General features: G+C 35.0%; 1 protein-coding gene across 1 annotated transcript; it reads left to right on the top strand.

Annotated features, from left to right (window-relative positions):
- Positions 1–387: 387 nt before the first annotated feature.
- Positions 388–23,347, top strand: LOC142226667 (apolipoprotein D-like). Its single transcript, XM_075296778.1, has 6 exons — positions 388–533; positions 8,660–8,774; positions 8,888–9,018; positions 9,095–9,177; positions 13,721–13,819; positions 23,089–23,347. Exons 1-6 carry the CDS (start codon positions 526–528, stop codon positions 23,223–23,225), a joined length of 573 nt encoding a protein of 190 aa, XP_075152893.1. The 5' UTR covers positions 388–525; the 3' UTR covers positions 23,226–23,347.
- The last annotated feature ends 1,393 nt before the right edge of the window (positions 23,348–24,740 follow it).

The following is a 24,740-nucleotide window of genomic DNA, read 5'->3' as shown; positions in this document are numbered from 1 at the left end:
GAAATCTATCTCACAAACTAATTGACTTACAGGCGTCAAATTTTGACACGAATATAAAAATAATATGCATTTAATACTAGTGACGACATCTATGTGTCAGACCGGGGACTTATCAGCCAACCTGTTATATATAGCGCTTTACTTTTTTGCATTAGGTACTAGCCACCCTGTATAATAGGCTTATCAAGTTTTCTGACTCTAAAAGCCTATAGCCGACAAATAAAACGGTCATAAAATACAAAGTAGAATTAATTTTGTTAACTCATATTGAACTTTTTCTCTCAATAATTGCAGGCATAAGCTGTAAATCACATGTATGGCTAATAATGCAGCGATAGAGTTTTGATCTTTCTCATTATAAAAAACAAACACTTTGCCAAGCTGGCTGGCAGTCGCGTCTAGTTAGTCTTAGACCAAAGATATATAAAAAAAGCTATCAGTCTTAGACCAAAGATATACAAACAAAAGCTATTTTTTTCTTCTGAACAATACAAAAAACAATAGAAAATTACATAAATCAATAAAATGAAAAGGTTTAGTGATTATTCCTAGTCCAACGATAAGAGATGCTACTTTGCAGCTCGTTTTCGATATGGTTCGACTTCCTGATCACAAATTAAGAACATTTTTAGTGAAGTGTAAATAATTTGGTAATAAGCACAAAAGAAGATGAATCTAGTATCAGTGCTGTCAAAACTTTTGGCTAAAAATCTTTAAAATGGAAGAAAAGTCGTCAAAATAATTTTCCAAGATCTGACAATAATATAATAATAATGATAATTTTTATTTTGAGCTAATTTTTCCTACTTCTACTTTTTACTAATCAAAATAGACAGTCATAGGTGGTGCAAAGCAAACTGATCTTACATAGCGATAACCACATATTCCTATCCTGCTTTGAGTGACACATCGAAAAATTGGCCCTGCTCGGTTTATCTGAATATTTCAATTTTCTTTTCGGTTTTCGGGGTTTATTTTGCTCAAAATCGGTTAACCGGTTAAAACCGAAAATATAAAAATTTGTGAAAACTCATAAACACTTTTCATGGAATAAAATGGATATTTTAATACAAACTAAGGATTAATGTAGGTTATACTGCTATTGTGATAGAGGAATAGAATGCCGTTAAGTTTCTTCCTTTCGAAAGAAGATTTTCGTTTAGTTTTATGAAACATGCCAATGAAAATACTTGTTTATTGATAATAGATGTTGGACGCTTCTGAGTGATCAAAACCGGTCGATGAAAACCACTGGACAGGTTTTTCGTTTTGCACCTATTGTCGGTTTTGTATAAAATCCCATTTTCGGTGGATCGATAGAACCGGTGTTTCTAATGTCATAGAAACCGGTATTCGGTTTTTATTTGCACTGTAAACTGAAACCCGAATGTATTTCCTTCGCACTTCCAACTCGTTTCTGAACACTTCCAACCTAGTATTTGTCCAAGATTTCAAATAAAATATGTTTGTTTTCTGAAGGAATCCCAGAGATATTTAAATGAAATATAAAAGGTGATACGGTCAAAATTTGGTCAAGGGAAAACGCGGGTAAATCGGTAAAATCGTTTATTTAAAAAATCTAATTAAATTTCTTTTTCAAGTTCAATTAGTATAAAATTCAGGAAAAATATTCAGTTAGGCTTTCGCTTTTCCAAATCCGAATTGCCGGCCCTCACGCTTGACACCTGCCATTAGATTTTGTACAGCCACCTTGTCCACCTTCTTCGCCGCAGAAATCCAGTTTGCCTTGAACTGCTGCTCGTCCTTAGCAGTTTTTTTTGGTCTTCTTTAGGTTCCGCTTGACAATAGCCCAGTATTTCTCAATTGGGCGGAGCTCTGGCGTGTTGGGAGGGTTCTTGTCCTTGGGAACCACCTGCACGTTGTTGGCGGCGTACCACTCCATGGCCTTTTTACCGTAATGGCAAGATGCCAAATCCGGCCAAAACAGTACGGAACAACCGTGTTTCTTCAGGAAAGGCACAGACGTTTATTCAAACACTCTTTCACGTAAATTTCTTGGTTGACAGTCCCGGAAGCTATGAAAATGCTGCTTTTCAAGCCACAGGTACAGATGGCTTGCCAAACCAGATATTTCTTTGCGAACTTTGACAGTTTTATGTGCTTGAAAATATCTGTACCTTCCCCCTTCCTTTTGCCGTATAAAACTCCTGTCCCGGAAGCTGCTTGTAGTCGGCTTTGACGTAGGTTTCGTCGTCCATTACCACGCAGTCAAACTTCGTCAGCATCATCGGGGATCGCGCTTTGGCCGTCGTATTTTGTTTATCATCGCGATTTGGAGTCACTACCTTCTTGTAAGTCGATAGTCCGACTCGTTTTTTGGCTCGATGCACGGTTGTAGACGATACATCCAGCTTATTTGCGGCATCTCGGAGAGAGCGGTTAGGGTTTCGCTTGAAACCACCGGCAACTCTCTTTGTCGTCTCAGCGGCTTCCGGTTTTCGATTTCCCCCGATCCAGACTTCCTGGCTGTCGGCAAACGTTCCCCAAACACTTTAATTACATTTGTAACGGTTGATTTGACAACTTTTAGCGATTTTGCCAGCTTTGCGTGCGAGTAGCTCGGATTTTCGCGATGCGCGAGCAAAATTTTTATACGCTGCTCTTCTTGCTTGGACGGCATCCAAAATCAAAATAGGAGCAACATTCTACACACACACACCTTCAAAATGAGGGGTGTTCAGGTTTTTAAATGCAAAATTGAAAGAAATACGTCAAGTTTATATTGACCAAATTTTGACCGTATCACCCTTTAAGCAAATCGTGGTTGCTCAATTAGGAGCATATATTTTGTCAACAAAACCTATGATATTTCTTGAGTTATTATTATTCGACTTAATTTGGTGTACCTTTCTGAAGAAAATGAGCTCTGTTTGTAAATATATTGAAAAAACCACAAAATATTTCTTCGAAAGCCAAATGCAGTATGTACAAGAAAATTTTTAGTTGTCGAGACTCTTCAACGCAGTCTTTAATATAACATTCCAGAACAAAAGACAGATGGAACCAAAATATTAAAAATAAAAATTTTTAATGCTTATCTACGGTATTTTTACCGCATTTACAGCCAAGGAATTTAATTTTTACATTAAAACATTGAAGTATTTTTTCCTTCATTTATATTAGGTTAGGTTAGGTTAGGTGGCAGCCCGATGTATCGGGCTCACTTAGACTATTCAGTTCATTGTGATACCACATTGGTGAACTTCTCTCTTATCACTGAATGCTGCCCGATTCCATGTTAAGCTCAATGACAAGGGACCTCCTTTTTATAGCCGAGTCCGAACGGCGTTCCACATTGCAGTGAAACCACTTAGAGAAGCTTTGATACCCTCAGAAATGTCACCAGCATTACTGAGGTGGGATAATCCACCGCTGTAAAACTTTTTGTTGTTCGGTCGAAGCAGGAATCGAACCCACGACCTTGTGTATGCAAGGCGGGCATGCTAACCATTGCACCACGGTGGCTCCCTTCATTTATACTGAATTACGCGTTTTTGTTACTTTTGGGAAAAAGTAATTTTTAAAACACCGCCCACCGGTTTTAAGAAAAAGTCCGGTTTTTGAGAACCGGGTTTTTCATCACTCTAAATGCTTCTAATAAATTCGGATTTATTTGCTCTCAAAGAAAGGACTTTATAACAAAACGGAATTTCGTTCGAATACAATTTCGTCGAGTTGTGCTACTTAGCGAAAGTATTGTAAGTAGTCAGTTGGTTTTCATCTTCTGTATCTCGATACAAAAAATTCTACTTTCGGAAGAACCATATGACCGTTTAACCGGTGGTCAATAACTGGGTTTCGCGGTTAATCGCAAATGTAATATTGTCACTATCTGGCTTCGGTTTGCTTAATTGAATCCGGTTAACCGGTGTTGGTTTATTAAATCCCAGTTTCGATCGAACACCAAAGAGTTTTTTCAGCGCTAGTTTATTTCCCCTCAGTGATAATATTTCTGAGAATTCCAAAGCTTCTCTAAGTGGTTTCACCGCAATGTGAATACCTAACCACTACCACTACACCGAAGCTAAACTAACCACGATATAGCCAAAGACCATTCACATTCAAGGCATATATTTATCAGTGCAAAACTGAAACACTGGATGCCTCTAGCATTAATGTCATAAAGTGTGCGTCGATGCGGCTCTCAAATGTCTTGCCAGTTGCATCGAAAATTTTCATAACACTTGTGCCTTCGACAAATTTCAAAATTAAAAACCACAACAGTAATACCAAAATGATGAAAGATAATCCAAGTAGAAAATGTGCGTGTGTGTATGAATTTATATTTTGGCTTATTGAGCTTATGGAGTTTTTAAGAATTTTTTCTGGGCAGAGCTGCTTTCGGAAGATTAGCAGACAAGTAATTTCAACTATAGAGCACAAAGTCTTGATATTTATTATTATTGGCAGATCATAAGGCTGTCCCAAATAAATAAATGCTCTGCGATATAGCTCCAAACAGTATTATAAAATGCTTTTTCCGATCGGTGATACTTTTGTGCCACTGTATGCTATACTTTTTGAATGTTTGTGTCACTTTTTATGCACAGAAAGAATTTTCACTAAAATATTTCCAATTAAAATGTTAATTGAATTTTCATATTTCATATTTAAAAATTTAATTAATTAAAAAAAATTAATTAAAACAAAAATTAATAGTATTAATTAATTGTTTAATAGGATCAATTATTTTTTAATTGGGTTTGGTGATTGATGCTTTAATTTCTGTGATTAAAGACATTTCAATTAAAAATTAATTGGATCACTTAATTTAGTAATTGAATCCTAACATTATTTTTTTCAGTGTACCCTCAAGCATATAAACTTTGTCCGAGTAGTGGTGAAGTTCTGAGTGGATTTAGCGATGCCCGTCCGCCCATCCGTCTGTTGTAATCACGTTAACTTCCGAACGAAACAAGTTATCCCCTTGGAACTCGGCACAAGTAGTTTTTATTGATGTAGGTCGGATAGGATTGCAAATGGGCCATATATGACCAATTTTAGTTATAGCCCTCATACAAACCGACTCCTACATTTGGCTTGCGGAGGTTCTTAGAAAAGCAAATTTCATCCGATCCGGTCCATATTAGTATATAGGGCTCTAACACCCATACAAAAATTGGTCCATATCGCTCCATAATTATATATAGCCCCCGTATAAACCCATCCCAAGATTTGGCTTGTAGAGCCTCTTAGAGGCAATATTACTGTAGTGCCACTTTAGTGGAAAATTTGCCACTTTTGTCAAGCTGTGATACTTTTATGCCACTAAATGTGCCACTTTTTAATTACATTTAATTGTACTGTTAATAATTATATACATATCGATCGCAAATAGCGTTAAGATTTTAGATATGATTGGATTCCGAAAAAAGTAATCGATTTCACGAGTCGAATATTATATTTGGGAGTAACCGTAGTGCAATGATTAGCATATCCACCTTGCATACACAAGGTTGTGGGTTCGATTCCTGTTTCGTCCGAATACCAAAAAGTTTTTCAGCGTTGGATTATCCCACCTCAGTAATGCTGGTGACATTTCTGAGGGTTTCAAAGTTTCTCTAAGTGGTTTCACTGCAATGTGGAGCGCCGTTCGTACTCGGCTATAAAAAGGAGGTCCCTTGTCGTTGAGCTTAACATGGAATCGGGCAGCAATCAGTGATAAGAGAGAAGTTAACCAATGTGGTATCACAATGCACTGAATAGTCTAAGTGAGCCTGATACATCGGGCTGCCACCTGGCCTAACCTAACCTATATTTGTGTTTACCTTTCCGCCTAAAATAGGAAAACTTTTCTACAGTATACAAATAGATTTTCAACTAAATAGAGATAAAATTAATGTTAGTTAAAATCTAAATTAAAACAAGTATATACGGCCGTAAGTTCGGTCAGGCCATTGATTCCGTAGAAACTTCTACTGAAGACTGTCATCCACCATCGAATTACTTGGGTTGCGGTAACACATGCCAATGGCAAGGTATCTTAAAATTTCCTAACACCGTCTTGTAAATTGCAATGTAGTCCATACGTGGTATATATTAAACTAAAAAAGGCCGATTAAATACGTATATAATTAAGTTTGACAAAATTTTCTATAGAAATAAAATTTTCTATAGAAATAAAATTTTGACAAAATTTTCTATAGAAATAAAATTTTGAAAAAATTTTCTATAGAAATAAAATTTTGAAAAAATTTTCTATAGAAATAAAATGTTGACAAAATCTTCTATAGAAATAAAATTTTGACAAAATTTTCTATAGAAATAAAATTTTGACAAAATTTTCAATAGAAATAAAATGTTGACAAAATTTTCTATAGAAATAAAATGTTGACAAAATTTTCCAAAGAAATAAAATTTTGACAAAATTTTCTATAGAAATAAAATTTTGACAAAATTTTCTATAGAAATAAAATTTTGACAAAATTTTCAATAGAATTAAAATTTTGACAACATTCTCTATAGAACTAAAATTTTGACAACATTTTCTATAGAAAGAAAATTTTGGTAGATTATTTGTGGCTGAAGTGGCAACCATGATTATGAACCGATATGGACCAATTTTTGTGTGATTGGGGGTTGGCTATATATAACTATAGACCGATATGAACCAATTTTTGCATGGTTGTTAGAGATCATGAAAGAGGGAGGGGGGAATTTCAAAGCAGAGAAGTGGAGCAACCAGGTGATGTGTTGTTTGGTGAGATACCCCTGTAGAAAGCAAGTGGACTGTATGAGCGGGTTTTGTTGATTATTTCTCAGAGCAATGAGAAACAATCAACAATGTTATGAGGAAGTAACCACCGGAAAGAAAATAAATGATAACACAGGAATGTTTTAGTTTAGATGGTAATACAATGGTTTATTTAAAATATAGAAGAAAGTAAAGGAGAGGAGAAATGGTTTTGATGCTCACCGTTTGAAAGTTGGAGGGAAAGTGAAAACAAAAGAAAGCGTCTTAAACCAATGATAGCTTAGTGTACTTAATTCAATTAGGAAAAATTCACAATAGATTTTATCGATAATAATTCAGTAAGATTTTACAAAAAGTTATTCAAAACAATTCACATTTATAATTCTAACAATTCAAAAGATGGAAAAGTACACTGTAATTTATAATTCATTAATCCAAAAATGCAATTCATTGAAATTCATTAATATATAAATAGCAAGATTTCATTTAAATTCATAAAATAAATAGTAGAAAAAATTCAAATTAAATTCATGACAATTTGGACAAACACGAAGTTTGTCCAGACCATATACCACGTACTAAATTTCAACCGGATCGGATGAATTTTGCTCCTCTAAGAGGCTCCGGAAGTCAAATCTGGGGATCGGTTTATATGGGGGCTATTTATAATTATGGACCGATATTGAAAAATTTTTCATGGTTGTAAGATACCATATACTAACACCATGTACCAAATTTCAACCGGATCGGATGAATTTTGCTCCTCCAAAAGGCTCCGCAAGCCAAATCTGAGCGTCGTTTTATATGGGGGCTATACGTAAAAGTGGTCCGATGTAGCTCATTGGCAACACCATCCGACCTACATCAATAACAACTACTTGTGCGAAGTTTCAAGTCGATAGCTTGTTTCGTTTGGAAGTTAACGTGATTTCAACAGACGGACATGCTTAGATCGACTCATAATTTCACCACGACCCAGAATATATACTTTATGGGGTCTTAGAGCAATATTTCGATGTGTTACAAACGGAATGACAAAGTTAATATACCCCCCACCCCCCCCATCCTATGATGGAGGGTATAAAAAAGGTTAATTCGTCACCACTCCCAAAAACACGAAAATTCCATCCAAACTTTGAAAAATAACGCAATTTTTATATGAAAAACTTCCATTGCTCATATCTCTTAAACTAAGCATTGTAAGATGAGGTTAATGCATTACCACTCCCAAAAAATCGAAAGCTACATTCTGAAAAAATTTAAATTTTATATGAAAAACTACTTTTGTTCATGTCTCCTAAACTGATCATGGTAGAACGAAAAACAGGTTAATTCGTTATCATTTCCAAAAACTCGGAAATTCCGAAAAATATCGCAAATATTTGTTCATATCTCCTAGGTTAATTATTGTGGAGCGAAAAGGTGGTTAATTCGTGATCTCCTCCAAAACATCGTAAATAACATCCGCATCAAGAGAAAAAATCTAAATTTTAATATGAAGATCTTATTTTGGTCATATCTCCTAAGGAGATAACCTCCTAAGGAGGTTAATTCGTCACCACCCCCAAAAATCGAAAATTTCCTCCAAATTCTGAACAAAAAAGAAATATTCAAAGGCCATCCAGGGGAAAGGGTTAATTCGTGGCCACACCCATAATATTGAAAATTCTATCCAAATTGTGAAAATCTTTTATATGAAAAACTTCTTTTGCTCATATTTCTTAATTTCTCATCTTCAAATATAGACTAAACCATTAAAAGGTGGGTACATTTTACGAGCTCAACACACGCACAGAAAGAATTTGATCACCCAAGCATGCGCCAAGAGCAATATGTTATTTTTGGGTTCGTTACCTGTTTTGTTTTTGTGATCAGGCTATCGAACTTCGTTAGAAAAACAAACACTTTATTTATTGCATTGTTAAATGTTTTAATTAATTTTAGCTTAAAATGTATGATCATATTAGCCTGCTTAGTAGAATTATCTCTGTCTCAGATCTTAGATGCGGGCACGTGCAATCAAAATATACCAACAGTTCAGAATTTTAATGCAAATCGGGTAATTTGTGTTTTTTTTTTCAACATATTTGAAAACAACTATAGCAATAAAAGAACACAAAGAAAAATAAAACCATTAATAAATATTTAATTTTTGTTTATTTCGCTCTATAGTATTTAGGTCGTTGGTATGAACAAGAAAAATATCCATTTATTTTTGAACTGGGAGGTAAATGTATTTATGCTCAATATGGCCTTCTTCCAAACGGAGAGATTAGTGTATACAATTTTAACATAAATAAATTGTAAGTGAAATTTGATAATTTTGAATTGATAAAGGTAATAATATGATTTATTTTATTATTCTTTTAATATACATAGAACTGGACTACCCAATGATATCCAGGGGTCTGCCAAAATTGTGGGTCCTGGTAAACTACAGGTGCGATTTAATAATATGCCAGGTATGTTTATTACAAAAGTTACACATTATTAAACCAAGACTGTATCAGATCATAGATTTTTTACATACACAGAAAAAAATTTCACCAAAAAATTTCCAATTAAAAAGTTAATTGAAGTTGAAAATTTTTTCAGTTAATAAGTTAATTGACACAATTAACTTTTTAATCATGATGGAAACATTAAGTTAATTAAGTCAATTATTCAAAATTTTAAAATTTTTAATTAAAAAATTAATTGATACAATTAACTTTTTAATCAAATTCGGAAGACTAATCCAGTTAAAAAAGTGCTATTTTTTTAAATTTTTAATTAAAAATGTATTTCAAACAATCATTTGTTAATAAATAAAAACTCTAAGCCAATTCAGAAAGTAATTAATAATAGTTATCTTTTTTACTTAATAAATTAATTGAGTTTTGCAATCAACATCAATTAAATTTTTAATTGAATCAATTAAAAGATTAATTGAAATTTTCTAAAAAAAAATCAATTAATTTTTTAATCAAGAATTTTTTCTATGCCCAATTAAAACTGTGATTGGTACTATCATTTTCGTGATTGAAGACATTTCAATTAAAAAATTAATTGGATCAATTAATTTGGTGATTGAATCAGAAAAAAAAACATTTTTTGTGTGTAGGGTTCATTATCACTGTAGAAAATCTAATTTAATATATTCGATACGTTGTCCGCCCGTCTATTGTGATCACGCTATAAGTTATCGTCCTGAAGGAGGTCAAGTTCGAAAATGGACTATGTTGGTAAAAGTGTTAATATACCCCCATTTTATGGGCTGCTAAATACCGCAGTTTTTATGCGATTTACCTAAAATGGGGAATCTGGAGGTATTTCATGTCCTGCACTGCAATTTCTATCTTATTTGCCTGAAATTACAAATCGAGGCGCATTTTAGGCTCAAGAAAAATTTTGTCATATTTGGCTCATATCGGTCCAAATATTGGTATAGCCCCCGTATAGGCCGATACCCTTTTTGAACTCTTGGACATCTAGATAAGGGTGTCCGAAACCGACATCAGTTAACCGCAACCAGATAGCGGACAAAAATTAACATTTTCGGTTAATTGCGAAAACCGAAGTTGGACTGTTTTCTGTATTTCAATGAAATTTCTATGAGCATGTCGTTCATGATTTTTTCTATAAATGCACCATAGAAACCCGCTTTGTTGTAAAATTCTTTCTTTGAGAGCAGTTAAACTCAAATTTATTATAAGTGTTGTGATGATTGTCTCAAAATTGTTATAACCTCCACCATAGGATGGGGGGGTATATTAACTTTGCCATTCCGTTTGAAGCAATATATTACTCTAAGACCCCATAAAGTATAGATATTTTCTGGGTCGTGGTGAAATTCTGAATCGATCTAAGCATATCCGTCCGTCCGTCCTTCCGCCTGTTGAAATCACTTCTTAACGAAACAAGCTATCGGCTTGAAACTTGGCACAAGTAGTTGTTATTGATGTAGGTCGGATGGTATTGCAAATGGGCCATATCGGTTCACTTTTACGTAGCCCCCAAATAAACCGATCCCCAGATTTGGCTTGCGGAGCCTCAAAGAGAAGCAAATTTCATCCGATCCTGCTGAAATTTGGTATTTACATGGTGTTGGTATATGGTCTCTAACAACCATGCAAAAATTGGTCTACATCGGTCCATAATTTGGTACATGGTGTTGGCATATGGTCTCTAACAACCATGCAAGAATTGGTCCACATCGGTCCATAATTATATACACTAATAGAAAAATTCCGTTCCACATTCGTGAACGGACGGTGACAAATTGAAACGGAAACGTTCACAAAAAAATCAAAACGAAATGTTCATGATTTTGTCCACGGGCGTTCACGAATTCATGAACGGCATTCGTTTTTCTTTTTACATGAAAATTCTTAAAATAATCGTTAGACGTTGTTATGGCAACTCCGCCGGTGGTGCAATGAGCTAAAGCGACTGTTAACGCGTATGGTGCACACAACACAGGTTCGAGTCACGGTAGGGGAAATCTTTTTTTTTTTTTAATTTTGTTTATAAATTCGTAACCATTACGTTTTCAGATCATGAACACTCGTTGTTGTTTTGACAACGGATGGTGTCATTTTAACGTTGTCAGATTGACCCCGTCTGTTCTCAGTTTGACAACACATGTGTGTTGATTCACTTTCATGAACGAAACGTTTTGAAATGACAACGCCGTTCATGATTTTTTCTATGGGTGTATAGCCCCCATATAAACCGATCCCCAGATTGGGCTTGCGGAGCCTCAAAGAGAAGCAAATTTCATCCGATCCGGCTGAAATTTGGTAAGTGGTGTTAGTATATGGTCTCTAACAACCATGCCAGAATTAGTCCATATCGGTTCATAATTATATATAGCCCTTATATAAACTGATCCCCATATTTGACCTCCGCAGCCTCTTGAAAGAGCAAAATTCATCCGATTCGGTAGAAATTTGGTACATTTCGCTAGTGTATGGCCAATATCAACCATGCCAAAATTGGTCCGTATCGATCTATATTATATATAACCCTCAAATAAACCGATTCCCAATCACAGAATAATCACGAGCCAAAAATAATCTATCAAAATTTTATTGGCATAGAGTCAAAATTTTATATTTCAATAGAAAATTTTGTCAACATTTAATTTCTATAGAAAATTTTGTCAAAATTTTATTTCCATAGAAAATTTTGTCAAAAATGTATTTCTATAGAATATTTTGTCAAAATTTTATTTCTATAGAAAATTTTGTCAGAATTTTATTTCTGTAGAAAATTTTGTCAAGATGTTATTTCTACAGAAAATTTTGTCAGAATTTTATTTCTGTAGAAAATTTTGTCGAGATGTTATTTCTATAGAAAATTTATGAAGCATTTCATAGTTGGATATGCTTCCAATTAGTAAAAAATCCGCCATTTTTGGTAGACTCGTGTCCATAATTGTATATAGCCCCCATATAAAGCGACCCCCCCCCCCCCCCCCAATATCTCAATTCTGGCTCTATAATTACCGCACAAAAGTTCACATCGGTTCGTAATTATTTATTCCCTATATGCCGGTCAAGAACTGAATATATACGTATTTAATCGGCTTTTCTTTTGTATACTATATATCCCGCATGGACTAACTTACAATTTAGAAGATGATATTGAGAAGTTTTAAGATGCCTTGCCTTCGGCCTCAACCCAAGTAATTTAATTGTGGATGACCGTCTTTAGTAGAAGTTTCTACGCAATCCATGGTGGAAGGTACATAAGATTCGGCCTGGCCGAACTTACGGCCATATATATGTTACTTGTTAATGAAGCCAAAAGAAAATGTCATTTCTAGAAAATTTCGCTCTTCAGAAAAATTTTCTTTCAGTATACTGATGACGTGTAGTCCGACATTTACCATCAGTAAACGAGTATTTTAATAAAAATTAATTGAAAATATCTCTTGGAAAAGGAGCACCTTTAGGACATTATTTTTTTCTTTTTATCACACTGGAAATACAACATGAAGTTATCCTAAGTTATCCTAAGTTATTTTAAAATGTTCATTTTATTACAATGAAATGATAAATAAGTTTTTAAATCATTTCTAATATTTCGGTTTTAACGGGTAACCGGTTGAGCAAAATAAAAAAAATCGACACACGGTTTTTAAAAATTGGGATTTTTGGATAAAATGAAAACTGAAAAGAAACCTGTAATTTAGACACCTTAATCTAGATACCACAATTTTAATCCAATTGGGTTGAAATTGGAAATCTAGATGCATATCAGGCCCATAAAGAGATACGTCAAATTTGTTCTATATCGGTTAGATATATAGCCTTCATACACAACGGTAGATTTAAGTACTTCCAGGGATTGAATGATCACTTGTCATTCAAATTTTCCGATTTTATTTCTTGTTCTCATTGGATAAGTTGGGGTAAAAATCTACAGAATTTAGATTTCATTCCACTAGAATTCAAACAAAAGTGTTTCTCATAATTCCCGAATTTTATAGAGTCTCCATGTGTAGAAGATTTATATTTATCTTCGGTAATCGTACCATTTTAGCCGATATTCTTGAAGTTGTATATATCATTAAAATCACCTCATCATTAAAATCATCACATATATCATTAAAATCACCTTTTCAAAGGGCACTTTTTATATTGGGTCCAAGTTGGTGAATATATAAAATTTGGCCCGATCCATCTTACAATCGTATGTTATATAATTGTTTTGTTTACATTTTATACAGAAGCATTTAAGTTTTTCTTTACAGTTAGTAATGAAATAGTTAATTGTGCTATTATATTAAGTTTCATTGATATTTCTATTCTATTTTAATTACCTTCATTAAATATTTGCTGTGTAAACAAGTTACATAGGCTTTTATTTATCATTATACGGGATGACAAAGTACACGCTTATATCATTCATATACACTTTACATTTTTTATAACACCAGCATTTAAATAATTGCCCATTTCAAAACTAACTTGTTTTAAATTGTTATTATTTTTCTATTTTTTCTTTATTAATTACTAGCATTCGTTGGTGCTGCCAACTACTGGGTATTGGATACGGACTATGAAAATTATGCTGTTGTCTATTCATGTACTGACATATTGGGATTTGTTAATGGACGTAAGTAGAATTATCTATTATTTGACATAATTGTCATTAAATTTACACGTTGAAACGTATATTATACATTGGCCTCTATTACATAACTCCTAAATTAAATAATACGCCCAAAGAGAAAACGAAGAAAACACCCAAAGAATACACTCAAAAAAAAAGTTAACTTTGATCCAAAGATTTTGACCTTCTTTTAAGGATTTTGGTATTGATTCCGAGCCAAAGATGCGGCTTCTTTAAAATAAAGAATTTTTTTAGAGATTTATCTGGCTTTAAATCTAGGACCAATAAAATAACAAGTAAGGAAAGTCTAAAGTCGGGCGGGGCCGACTATATTATACCATATCACATCCGTCAAATGTGTTGGGGGCTATATATAAAGGTTTGTCCCAAATACATACATTTAAATATCACTCGATTTGGACAGAATTTGACAGACTTTTACAAAATCTATAGACTCAACATTTAAGTTGGCTAATGCACTAGGGTGGAACACAATTTTAGTAAAAAAAATATGGGAAACATTTAAATCTGAAGCAATTTTAAGGAAACTTCGCAAAAGTTTATTTATGATTTATCGCTCGATATATATGTATTAGAAATTTAGGAAAATTAGAGTCATTTTTACAACTTTACGACTAAGCAGTGGCGATTTTACAAGGAAAATGTTGGTATTTTGACCATTTTTGTCAAAATCAGAAAAACATATATATGGGAGTTATATCTAAATCTGAACCGATTTCAATCAAATTTGGCACACATGACTATATTACTAATTGTACTCCTAGTGCAAAATTTCAACCAAATTGGGCCAAAACTCTGGCTTCTGGGGCCATATAAGTCCATATCGGGCGAAAAATATATATGGAAGCTATATCTAAATCTGAACCGATTTTGATCAAATTTGGCACACATGACTATACTACCAACTGTACTCCTTGTGCAAAATTTCAAGCTAATCGGGATAAAACTCTGGCTTCTGGGTCCATATAAGTGCATATCGGGCGAAAGATATATATGGGAGCTATATCTAAATCTGAACCGATTTCAACCAAATTTGGCACGCATAGCTACAATGCTAAATCTACTCCCTGTGCAAAATTTCAAGCAAATTGAGCTAAAACTCTGGCTTTTAGGACCATATTAGTCCATATCGGGCAAAAGATATATAAGGGAGCTATATCTAAATCTGAACCGATTTTGATCAAATTTTGCACACTTGACTATACTGCTAATTGTACTTCTAGTGCAAAATTTCAACCAAATTCGGCCAAAAATCTGGCTTCTGGGCCATATAAGTCCATATCAGGCGAAAGATATATATGGGAGCTATATCTAAATCTGAACCGATTTCAATCAATGCACACTTGACTATACGACTAAGTATTATGTTTGTACAAAATTTCAAGCAAATCGGTGTAAAACTCTGGCTGCTGGGTCCATATTAGTGCATATCGGGCGAAAGATATATATGGGAGCTATATCTAAATCTGAACCGATTTCTTCCAAAATCAATAGGGTTCTATTCCGACACAAATTAGGAACATGTGCCAAATTGGAAGGCGATCGGACTTAAAATGCGACCTAGACTTTGATCACAAAAATGTATTCACAGACAGACGGACGGACGGACGGACGGACGGACAGACGGACAGACGGACATGGTTATATCGACTCAGGGACCCACCCTATTATTGCCAAAGACACCATGCGTCTATCTCGTCTCCTTCTGGGTGTTACAAACATATGCACTAACTTATAATACCCTGTTCCACAGTGTGGCACAGGGTATAAAAATAAGGGTACAGATCTCATTTATCAAATTTTCATTCTCTGTTCGCGGTTTATTAATAAAGGTACTTACGTACAAACAAATGCCAGCTTAAAAATCCAAATTATAACGTATACCTGAAAGTGAAAAATGTTTTCTTAATTCCCAAAAAAAAAACTTTAAGCTAAATACGCTAACTCCTCAAAATATGTCTTAGCCTATATTTGAAGCGTTTTATCTTAAATCTAAAGTTTCAATATCTCAGCTTATTTAAGGACAATTTCGTTGAATCCAAAAATGTGTTTCTTTACTTTAAGGAAAATTAGCCTTAGTTCAACGACGTGGGATTTTAATGGAGGGACGCAAATTTACAAAATTTGTGTCCTAAATTTAATGAAAAAAAATTTTTGAAGCAAAAATTTTAAACTTTATTTTAATTAAAATTTCATTATTGAAAAGAAATTTGTTTTTAATATTTTGTAAATTTCGCATCCTAAAATTTAGGTTGCGTAATCTTTAATATCACGTAAATATTTTTTTCAGTATACGTGCATGAATAATGTATTTATGGAGTTACTTCTGGAGCCTCCTGAATGAGCAAATTTCATTCGGTATGGTTGAAATTTAGCAAGTGAAATTGGTGCATACCGTTTCATAATTATACATATGCCCAATAAAACCCAATCCCCAGATTTTATTTCTTAAGCATCTTGCCAAATTTTATTCAACATGGGATTTTAGTCCAATGCACTCAGTCATGATGTTAGTATCCTGTTTAGAATAAAATTATAAATATTGTCTTTATATAAAACGACCAATAACTAAAGTGTTATTTATAGACGATCTAACGATGTCCGCCTGTCTGTTTGTTGTAATAACGCTTCAGATCTTCTGTATTAAATATATCAATTAATTGATACTATCATTTGTGAGTCTGAAGAAAGTTCATTTAAAAACAATTAAGTAAAGTAGAAAGTCTGGTGGGACCGACTATATTATACCCTAAACCACTCCAACTGAATTAGTATTATTGATCTAGGTTTAGGAAATAAACCGCGTTTCCATATTTGAGAACATTAAGGGGTTCATTTTTAAGGGAGCTTTATCTCAATCTGAATATAAATACCTAATATTAGGATTTGTACTTGATTTTGCATACTAACTCAGTATGCCATTACAGGTTGGCTGATAACTCCCCGGTCTAACAAAGAAAAACACATTTTTTTTGTTAAAATTAGTTTTTATTATTCAACATAGTTCCCTTCAAGAGCGATACAACGATTATAACGACATTCCAATTTTTTGATACCATTTTGGTAGTACTCCTTCGGTTTTGCCTCAAAATAGGCCTCAGTTTCGACGATCACCTCTTCATTGCAGCCAAATTTTTTCCCTACGAGCATCCTTTTAAGGTCTGAGAACAAGAAAAATTCGCTGGGGGCCAGATCTGGAGAATACGGTGGGTGGGGAAGCAATTCGAAGCCCAATTCATGAATTTTTGCCATCGTTCTCAATGACTTGTAGCACGGTGCGTTGTCTTGGTGGAACAACACCTTTTTCTTCTTCATATGATGCCGTTTTGCCGCGATTTCGACCTTCAAACGCTCCAATAACGCCATATAATAGTCACTGTTGATAGTTCTTCCCTTCTCAAGATAATCGATAAAAATTATTCCATGCGCATCCCAAAAAACAGAGGCCATTACTTTGCCAGCGGACTTTTGAGTCTTTCCACGCTTCGGAACGGTTTACCGGTCGCTGTCCACTCAACCGACTGTCGATTGGACTCAGGAGTGTAGTGATGGAGCCATATTTCATCCATTGTCACATATCGACGGAAAAACTCGCGTGTATTACGAGTTAACAGCTGCAAACACCGCTCGGAATCATCAACACGTTGTTGTTTTTGGTCTAATGTGAGCTCGCGCGGCACCCATTTTGCACAGAGCTTCCGCATATCCAAATATTGATGAATGATATGACCAACACGTTCCTTTGATATCTTTAAGGCCTCTGCTATCTCGATCAACTTCATTTTACGGTCATTCAAAATCATTTTGTGGATTTTTTGATGTTTTCGTCGGTAACCACCTCTTTCGGGCGTCTACTGCGTTCACCGTACTCCGTGCTCATTTCACCACGCTTGAATTTTGCATACCAATCAATTATTGTTGATTTCCCTGGGGCAGAGTCCGGAAACTCATTATGAAGCCAAGTTTTTGCTTCCACCGTATTTTTTCCCTTCAGAAAACAGTATTTTATCAAAACACGAAATTCCTTTTTTCCATTTTTTATACCCTTCATCACTACTGTGGTACAGGGTATAATAAGTTTGTGCATTTGTATGTAACGCCAAGAAGGAGTAATCATAGACCAACCTTTTAGTATACGGATCGGCTTAGAATTAAATTCTGGGTCGATTTAGCGATGTCCGTCTGTCTGTCTGTCTGTCTGTTGATGTATTTTTGTGTGCAAAGTACAACTCGCAGTTTTAGTCCGATTGTCCTAAAATTTGGTATAGGGTCCTGTTTCGGCTCAAAGACGATCCCTATTGATTTTGGAAAAAATCGGTTCAGATTTAGATATAGCTGCCATATATATTTTTCACCGATCTGGTCATAATTGGCGTGTATATCAACCGATCTTCTTCAAATTCAGTACATCCGAATATTTGATGGGTCTCGAAAAACTTGCAAAATATCAGCCAAATCGGTTCAGATTTAGATATAGCTCCCATATATAGCTTTCGTCCGATTTACACTCATTTGCCCACAGAGGCCAATTTTTAACTCCGATTTAGTTGAAATTTTGCACAGGGAGTAGAATTAGCATTGTAACTATGGGTGCCAAATTTGGTTGAAATCGGTTCAGATTTGGATACATCTCCCATATATAGCTTTCGCCCGATTTACACTCATATGACCACAGAGGCCAATTTTTTGCTCCGATTTAGTTGAAATTTTGCACAGAGAGTAGAATTAGCATTGTTGCTACGCGTGCCAAATTTGGTTGAAATCGGTTCAGATTTAGATATATCTCCCATATATAGCTTTCGCCCGATTTACACTCATATGACCACAGAGGCCAATTTTTAACTCCGATTTAGTTGAAAATTTGCACAGAGAGTAGAATTAGCATTGTTGCTATGCGTGCCAAATTTGGTTGAAATCGGTTCAGATTTAGATATAGCTCCCATATATATGTTTTTCTGATTTCGAAAAAAATGGTCAAAATACCAACATTTTCCTTGTAAAATCGCCACTTCTTAGTCGAAAAGTTGTAAAAATGACTCTAATTTTCCTAAACTTCTAATACATATATATCGGGCGATAAATCATAAATAAACTTTTGCGAAGTTTCCTTAAAATTGCTTCAGATTTAAATGTTTCCCATATTTTTTTACTAAAATTGTGTTCCACCCTAGTGCATTAGCCGACTTAAATTTTGAGTCTATAGATTTTGTAGAAGTCTATCAAATTCTGTCCAGATCAAGTGATATTTAAATGTATATATTTGGGACAAACCTTTATATATAGCCCCCAACACATTTGACGGATGTGATATGGTTCGAAAATTTAGATCTACAAAGTGGTGAAGGGTATAATATAGTCGGCCCCGCCCGACTTTAGACTTTCCTTACTTGTTTTTTTTTCACAATAACAAAAGTTGCTTCACAAAAGACGCTCTATCTCACAAACTAATTGATTTACAGACGTCAAATTTTGACACGAATCATTTGAAGGTTGATACTATATAAAAATAATATGCATTTAATACTAGCGACGCCATCTATGTGTCAGACCGGGGACTTATCAGCCAACCTGTTATAATACAGTTTGACAAAATTTTCTATAGAAATAAAGTTTTGACAAAATTTTCTATAGAAATAAAATTTTGACAAAATTTTCTATAGAAATAAAGTTTTGACAAAATTTTCTATAGAAATGAAATTTTAACAAAATTTTCTATAGAAATAAAATTTTAACAAAATTTTCTATAGAAATAAAAAGGGAGCCACCGTGGTGCAATGGTTAGCATGCCCGCCTTGCATACACAAGATCGTGGGTTCGATTCCTGCTACGACCGAACACCAAAAAGTTTTTCAGCGGTGGATTATCCCACCTCAGTAATGCTGGTGACATTTCTGAGGGTTTCAAAGCTTCTCTAAGTGGTTTCACTGGAATGTGGAACGCCGTTCGGACTCGGCTATAAAAAGGAGGTCCCTTGTCATTGAGCTTAACATGGAATCGGGCAGCACTCAGTGATAAGAGAGAAGTTCACCACTGTGGTATCACAATGGACTGAATAGTCTAAGTGAGCTTGATACATCGGGCTGCCACATAACCTAACCTAACCTATAGAAATAAAATGTTGACAAAATTTTCTATAGAAATAACATTTTGGTAGATTATTTGTGGCTCGAGTGGCAACCATGATTATGAACCGACAATGACCAATTTATTAACCGGTCCAAAATTTCATCCCATTCGGTTGAATCGGATGAAATTTGTTTCTCTTAGAGGCTCCGCAAACCAAATATGAGGACCGGTTTATATGGGGTCTATATATAATTATGAACAAATGTGGACCAATTTTTGGATGGTTGTTAGAGACCATATACGAAAACCTTGTACCAAATTTCAGCCGGATCGGATGAAATTTGCTTCTCTTTGAGGTTCCGCAAGCCAAATCTGGGGGTCGGTTTATATGGGGACTATATATAATTATGGACCGATATGGGCCAATTTTTGCGTGATTGTTAGAGACCATATACCAACACCATATACAAAATTTCAGCCGGTTCGGATGAAATTTGCTTCTCTTTGAGGTTCCGCAAGCCAAATCTGGGGATCGGTTTATATGGGGGCTATATATAATTATGGACCGATGTGGACCAATTTTTGCGTGGTTGTTAGAGACCATATACCAACACCATGTACCAAATTTCAGCCGGATCGGATGAAATATGCTTCTCTTAGAGGCTCCGCAAGCCAAATCTGAGGGTCCGTTTATATGGGGGCTATACGTAAAAGTAGACCGATATGGCCCATTTGCAATAACATCCGACCTACATCAATAACAACTACTTGTGCCAAGTTTCAAGTCGATAGCTTGTTTCGTTCGGAAGTTAGCGTGATTTAAACAGACGGACATGCTTAGATCGACTCAGAATTATACCACGACTTACTTTATGGGGTCTGAGAGCAATATTTCGATATGTTACAAACGGAATGACAAAGTTAATATACCCCCCATCCTATGGTGGAGGGTATAAAAAATCGTTCAATTAGTGTGGGTGATATATCCAAATTGGTGAAAAACGGGCAATATATTTATGTATGTCTAAATAAGATCGGTTAATACATTAAACTTTGAACTGTGAATAACATTGGTTAATAAAGAAGAATATTATGGTCAAATTTGAGAAAATCTGCCAATACATATATATGAGAGCTATATCTAAATCTGAACCGATTTAGATGATATTTTGCAGGTTTGGTTAATATTACAGAAGATAGCTTTCTACTAAATTTGAGTAAAATCGGTTAATAGGTAAGGGCATTATGGACCCAAATAAGGTTATTAGGCCAAAATTTTTGAATATCGGGCGATACATATATATGGGAGCTATATCTAAATCTGAACCGATTTCGATGAAATTTTGAACACTTAAGGGGTGCTGAGTTAGATTACTTTGTGTCAAATTTGACCGCGATTAGTAAAGAAACGCATTATGACCTCATTTGTCGAAATCGGGCGATACATATATATGGGGTCCGTATCTGAATTTACTCTTTCTTCCAAATTCAATAACGTTCGTCCTTGTGCCAAAAAAAGTCCCTAAGTACCAAATTTCATCATAATCAGTTAATAATTGCGACCGGAATCCAACGGAATGCAAACGGATGGACAGATTGACACCATTTAATCAACTCAGCAGGTTATTCCGAATCGATCGACATATATTTTAAAATCATTATTTCCGATAGGTAAATTTTTTGCATAAAGGGTGATACGGTCAAAATTTGGTCAAGGGAAAACGCGTGTAAATCGGTGAAATCGTTTATGTAAAAAAAATTAAATTAAATTTCTTTTTCAAGTTCAATTAGTATAAAATTCAGGAAAAATATTCAGTTAGGCTTTCGCTTTTCCAAATCCGAATTGCCGGGCCTCACGCTTGACACCTGCCATCAGATTTTGTACAGCCACCTTGTCCACCTTCTTCGCCGCAGAAAGCCAATTTGCCTTGAACTGCTGCTCGTCCTTAGCAGTTTCTTTGGTCTTTTTTAGGTTCCGCTTGACAATAGCCCAGTATTTCTCAATTGGGCGGAGCTCTGGCGTGTTGGGAGGGTTCTTGTCCTTGGGAACCACCTGCACGTTGTTGGCGGCGTACCACTCAATGGCCTTTTTACCGTAATGGCAAGATGCCAAATCCGGCCAAAACAGTGCGGAACAACCGTGTTTCTTCAGGAAAAGCAGCAGACGTTTATTCAAACACTCTTTCACGTAAATTTCTTGGTTGACAGTCCCGGAAGCTATGAAAATTCTGCTTTTCAAGCCACAGATACAGATGGCTTGCCAAACCAGATATTTCTTTGCGAACTTTGACAGTTTTATGTGCTTGAAAATATCTGCTACCTTTCCCCTTCCTTTTGCCGTATAAAACTCCTGCCCCGGAAGCTGCTTGTAGTCGGCTTTGACGTAGGTTTCGTCGTCCATTACCACGCAGTCAAACTTCGTCAGCATCGTCGTGTACAGCCTCCGGGATCGCGCTTTGGCCATCGTATTTTGTTTATCATCGCGATTTGGAGTCACTACCTTCTTGTGAGTCGATAGTCCGGCTCGTTTTTTGGTTCGATGCACGGTTGTAGACGATACACCCAGCTTATTTGCGGCATCTCGGAGAGAGAGGTTAGGGTTTCGCTTGAAACTACCGGTAACTCTCTTTGTCGTCTCAGCGGCTTCCGGTTTTCGATTTCCCCCCGATCCAGACTTCCTGGCTGTCGACAAACGTTCCCCAAACACTTTAATTACATTTGTAATGGTTGATTTGGCAACTTTTAGCGATTTTGCCAGCTTTGCGTGCGAGTAGCTCGGATTTTCGCGATGCGCGAGCAAAATTTTGATACGCTGCTCTTCCAAACTCAAAAGGGTTCTATTCTATACTTAGCCAAATTTGGAGTGGATTGGACTAAAACAGCGACCTAGACTTTGATTAAAAAAATGTGTTCACAGACAGACGGACATGGCTAGATCGACTCAGGGGACGTCCCTGGGCATTATTACCAAAGACACCATGTGTCTAGTGGTGCACAGGGTATACAAATTCTGTTTCGTGGAATTTTACATCCCAAGTTAGAGTAGCTTCCATTAGCAACCCTGTTTTGATAAACCTCTCAATAGTATACCACTTATTGTACATTTAAATTCAATGCAAATTTTCTCAAACCAACCTAACTATTTAACTAATTATTTAACCAAGATATTTCACTTTATTTTACAGAGGTCGTATGGATACTAACGCGTGAACGTAATCCCCATCCACAATATATTGAACGCGCCCGTCATGTTATCAAATCAAATGGTTTGTCACTAAGGCCCCTGCAGCGTACAATTCAAACTGGATGTGGCTCCAACTAAATCCACACTAACAAGCGAGGGGTTTCACACAGAAAAAGGTCAACAATGAAAAAGTTTCAAATTGAAAAACATTAACTCTCGTGTAATTTCCCGATAAACAATAAAGAGCAATAAAATTACAATTACTCGTATTTAATTACAGCACAGACAGAGAGTGAGAGAGAGAGGGCCATGGAAAAATGGCAAACCGGCAATTGTAATTACATGGCAAAAAATCGCTCAGTCATTGCCAGAGCCACATTGCGTTGTGAAGTTGAGACTTTGAAGTTCACCAAAATGGCCTAGAGGCAGAGAAATTGAAACAGATGTAAGCTGCCACAAGACATTTTCAACTTTTAGAGCGCTCTGGTTTTTGTTTTTTTCGAATACACGCAAAATCCCACTTAAAATATATTTAAAATTAGTGATGGCCGGTAGGTTGGTTGCTTGGTCGCCTTTGGTCTGATAAGCCGTTATTAAAATTCAAATAGGAAATGAATTTTCATGAGCTTGCACTGGATAGTCGTACATTTGATAAAGGTTTTGGACTGTAAGAAGATGCAGCGAAAACGTTTTCTTTAAGGATGTTAGGCAAAGAATAAAGACTATTTTATTTTAAAACCGTAAAATGGAAAAATTCTCTTGCAGGGAGATAAAATTATCTTAAAAATATTTAATGTCTTTAAATTTACATTAGCTTATAGCAATATTGAAAACATAAAAAAATGTAACTTTTTAAGAGTTTTATAGAGGCAAGGGAAAAAAGTATTATTTGAAATAAGAAACAAAACACAATACCTTTTATTCTAAAATTAGAGTCCATTTCGCATATATCAAGCATTGTCCTATTCTGCCTTCGTGTCTGAAATGAGAAACATTTTGAAGTTTTGTGGTTAAAATTTAATGTAGTGCAAAATTTGATAAAAATATTTATCACAAAAATTACTCAAAATTTGAAAAAGTTTTAAATTGACTAAGAATGTCATCGCAACCACGGGGTCTGAGACCTTTATTTCGATGTGTACCAAACGGTATGGATGGTGGAGGGTATCCAAAAACGTCACCAATATCTGAAATGATTCTGCGTGTGAAGCCTCGGACTTGTGACTTTTTGAATATCGCGCTCTCTGATGAGAAAAATTGGTTCATTTTGAGAAGATGTTATTTCTATTAGCAGTTAGTATATAAGATAGAGGTGTGTACGTGACACAAAATTGTTGTGACTCCAGCGTGGGTTGTAAGCACGGTTGCCCCAATTGGTAGAATTCTACCAAAATTGGTAGATTTTTTGCTGTTTGGTAGATTCGTGGAATTCTTGATGTTTTGGTAGATTTCTATAGAAATAAAATTTTGACAAAATTTTCTATAGAAATAAAATTTCGAGAAAATCTTCTATAGAAATAAAATTTTGACAAAATTCTCAATAGAAATTAAATTTTAACAAAATTTTCTATAGAAATAAAACGTTAACAAAATTTTCTATAGCAATGAAATGTTAATAAAATTTCTATAGAAATAAAATTTAGACAAAATTTT

This window comes from Haematobia irritans, chromosome 2 (genome assembly GCF_050003625.1).
Source record: "Haematobia irritans isolate KBUSLIRL chromosome 2, ASM5000362v1, whole genome shotgun sequence".
Classification (NCBI taxonomy): domain Eukaryota; kingdom Metazoa; phylum Arthropoda; class Insecta; order Diptera; family Muscidae; genus Haematobia; species Haematobia irritans.
Note: the sequence above shows the minus strand (reverse complement) of the source record. Positions and strands in the feature narration are given on the sequence as shown.

Excerpts from the sequence above, each read along its gene's own strand:
- LOC142226667 (XM_075296778.1), top strand. Across the intron at positions 8,775-8,887 it reads AGAATTTTAATGCAAATCGG|TATTTAGGTCGTTGGTATGA; the intron begins GTAATTTGTGTT and ends TTCGCTCTATAG. Across the intron at positions 13,820-23,088 it reads ATTGGGATTTGTTAATGGAC|AGGTCGTATGGATACTAACG; the intron begins GTAAGTAGAATT and ends TTTATTTTACAG.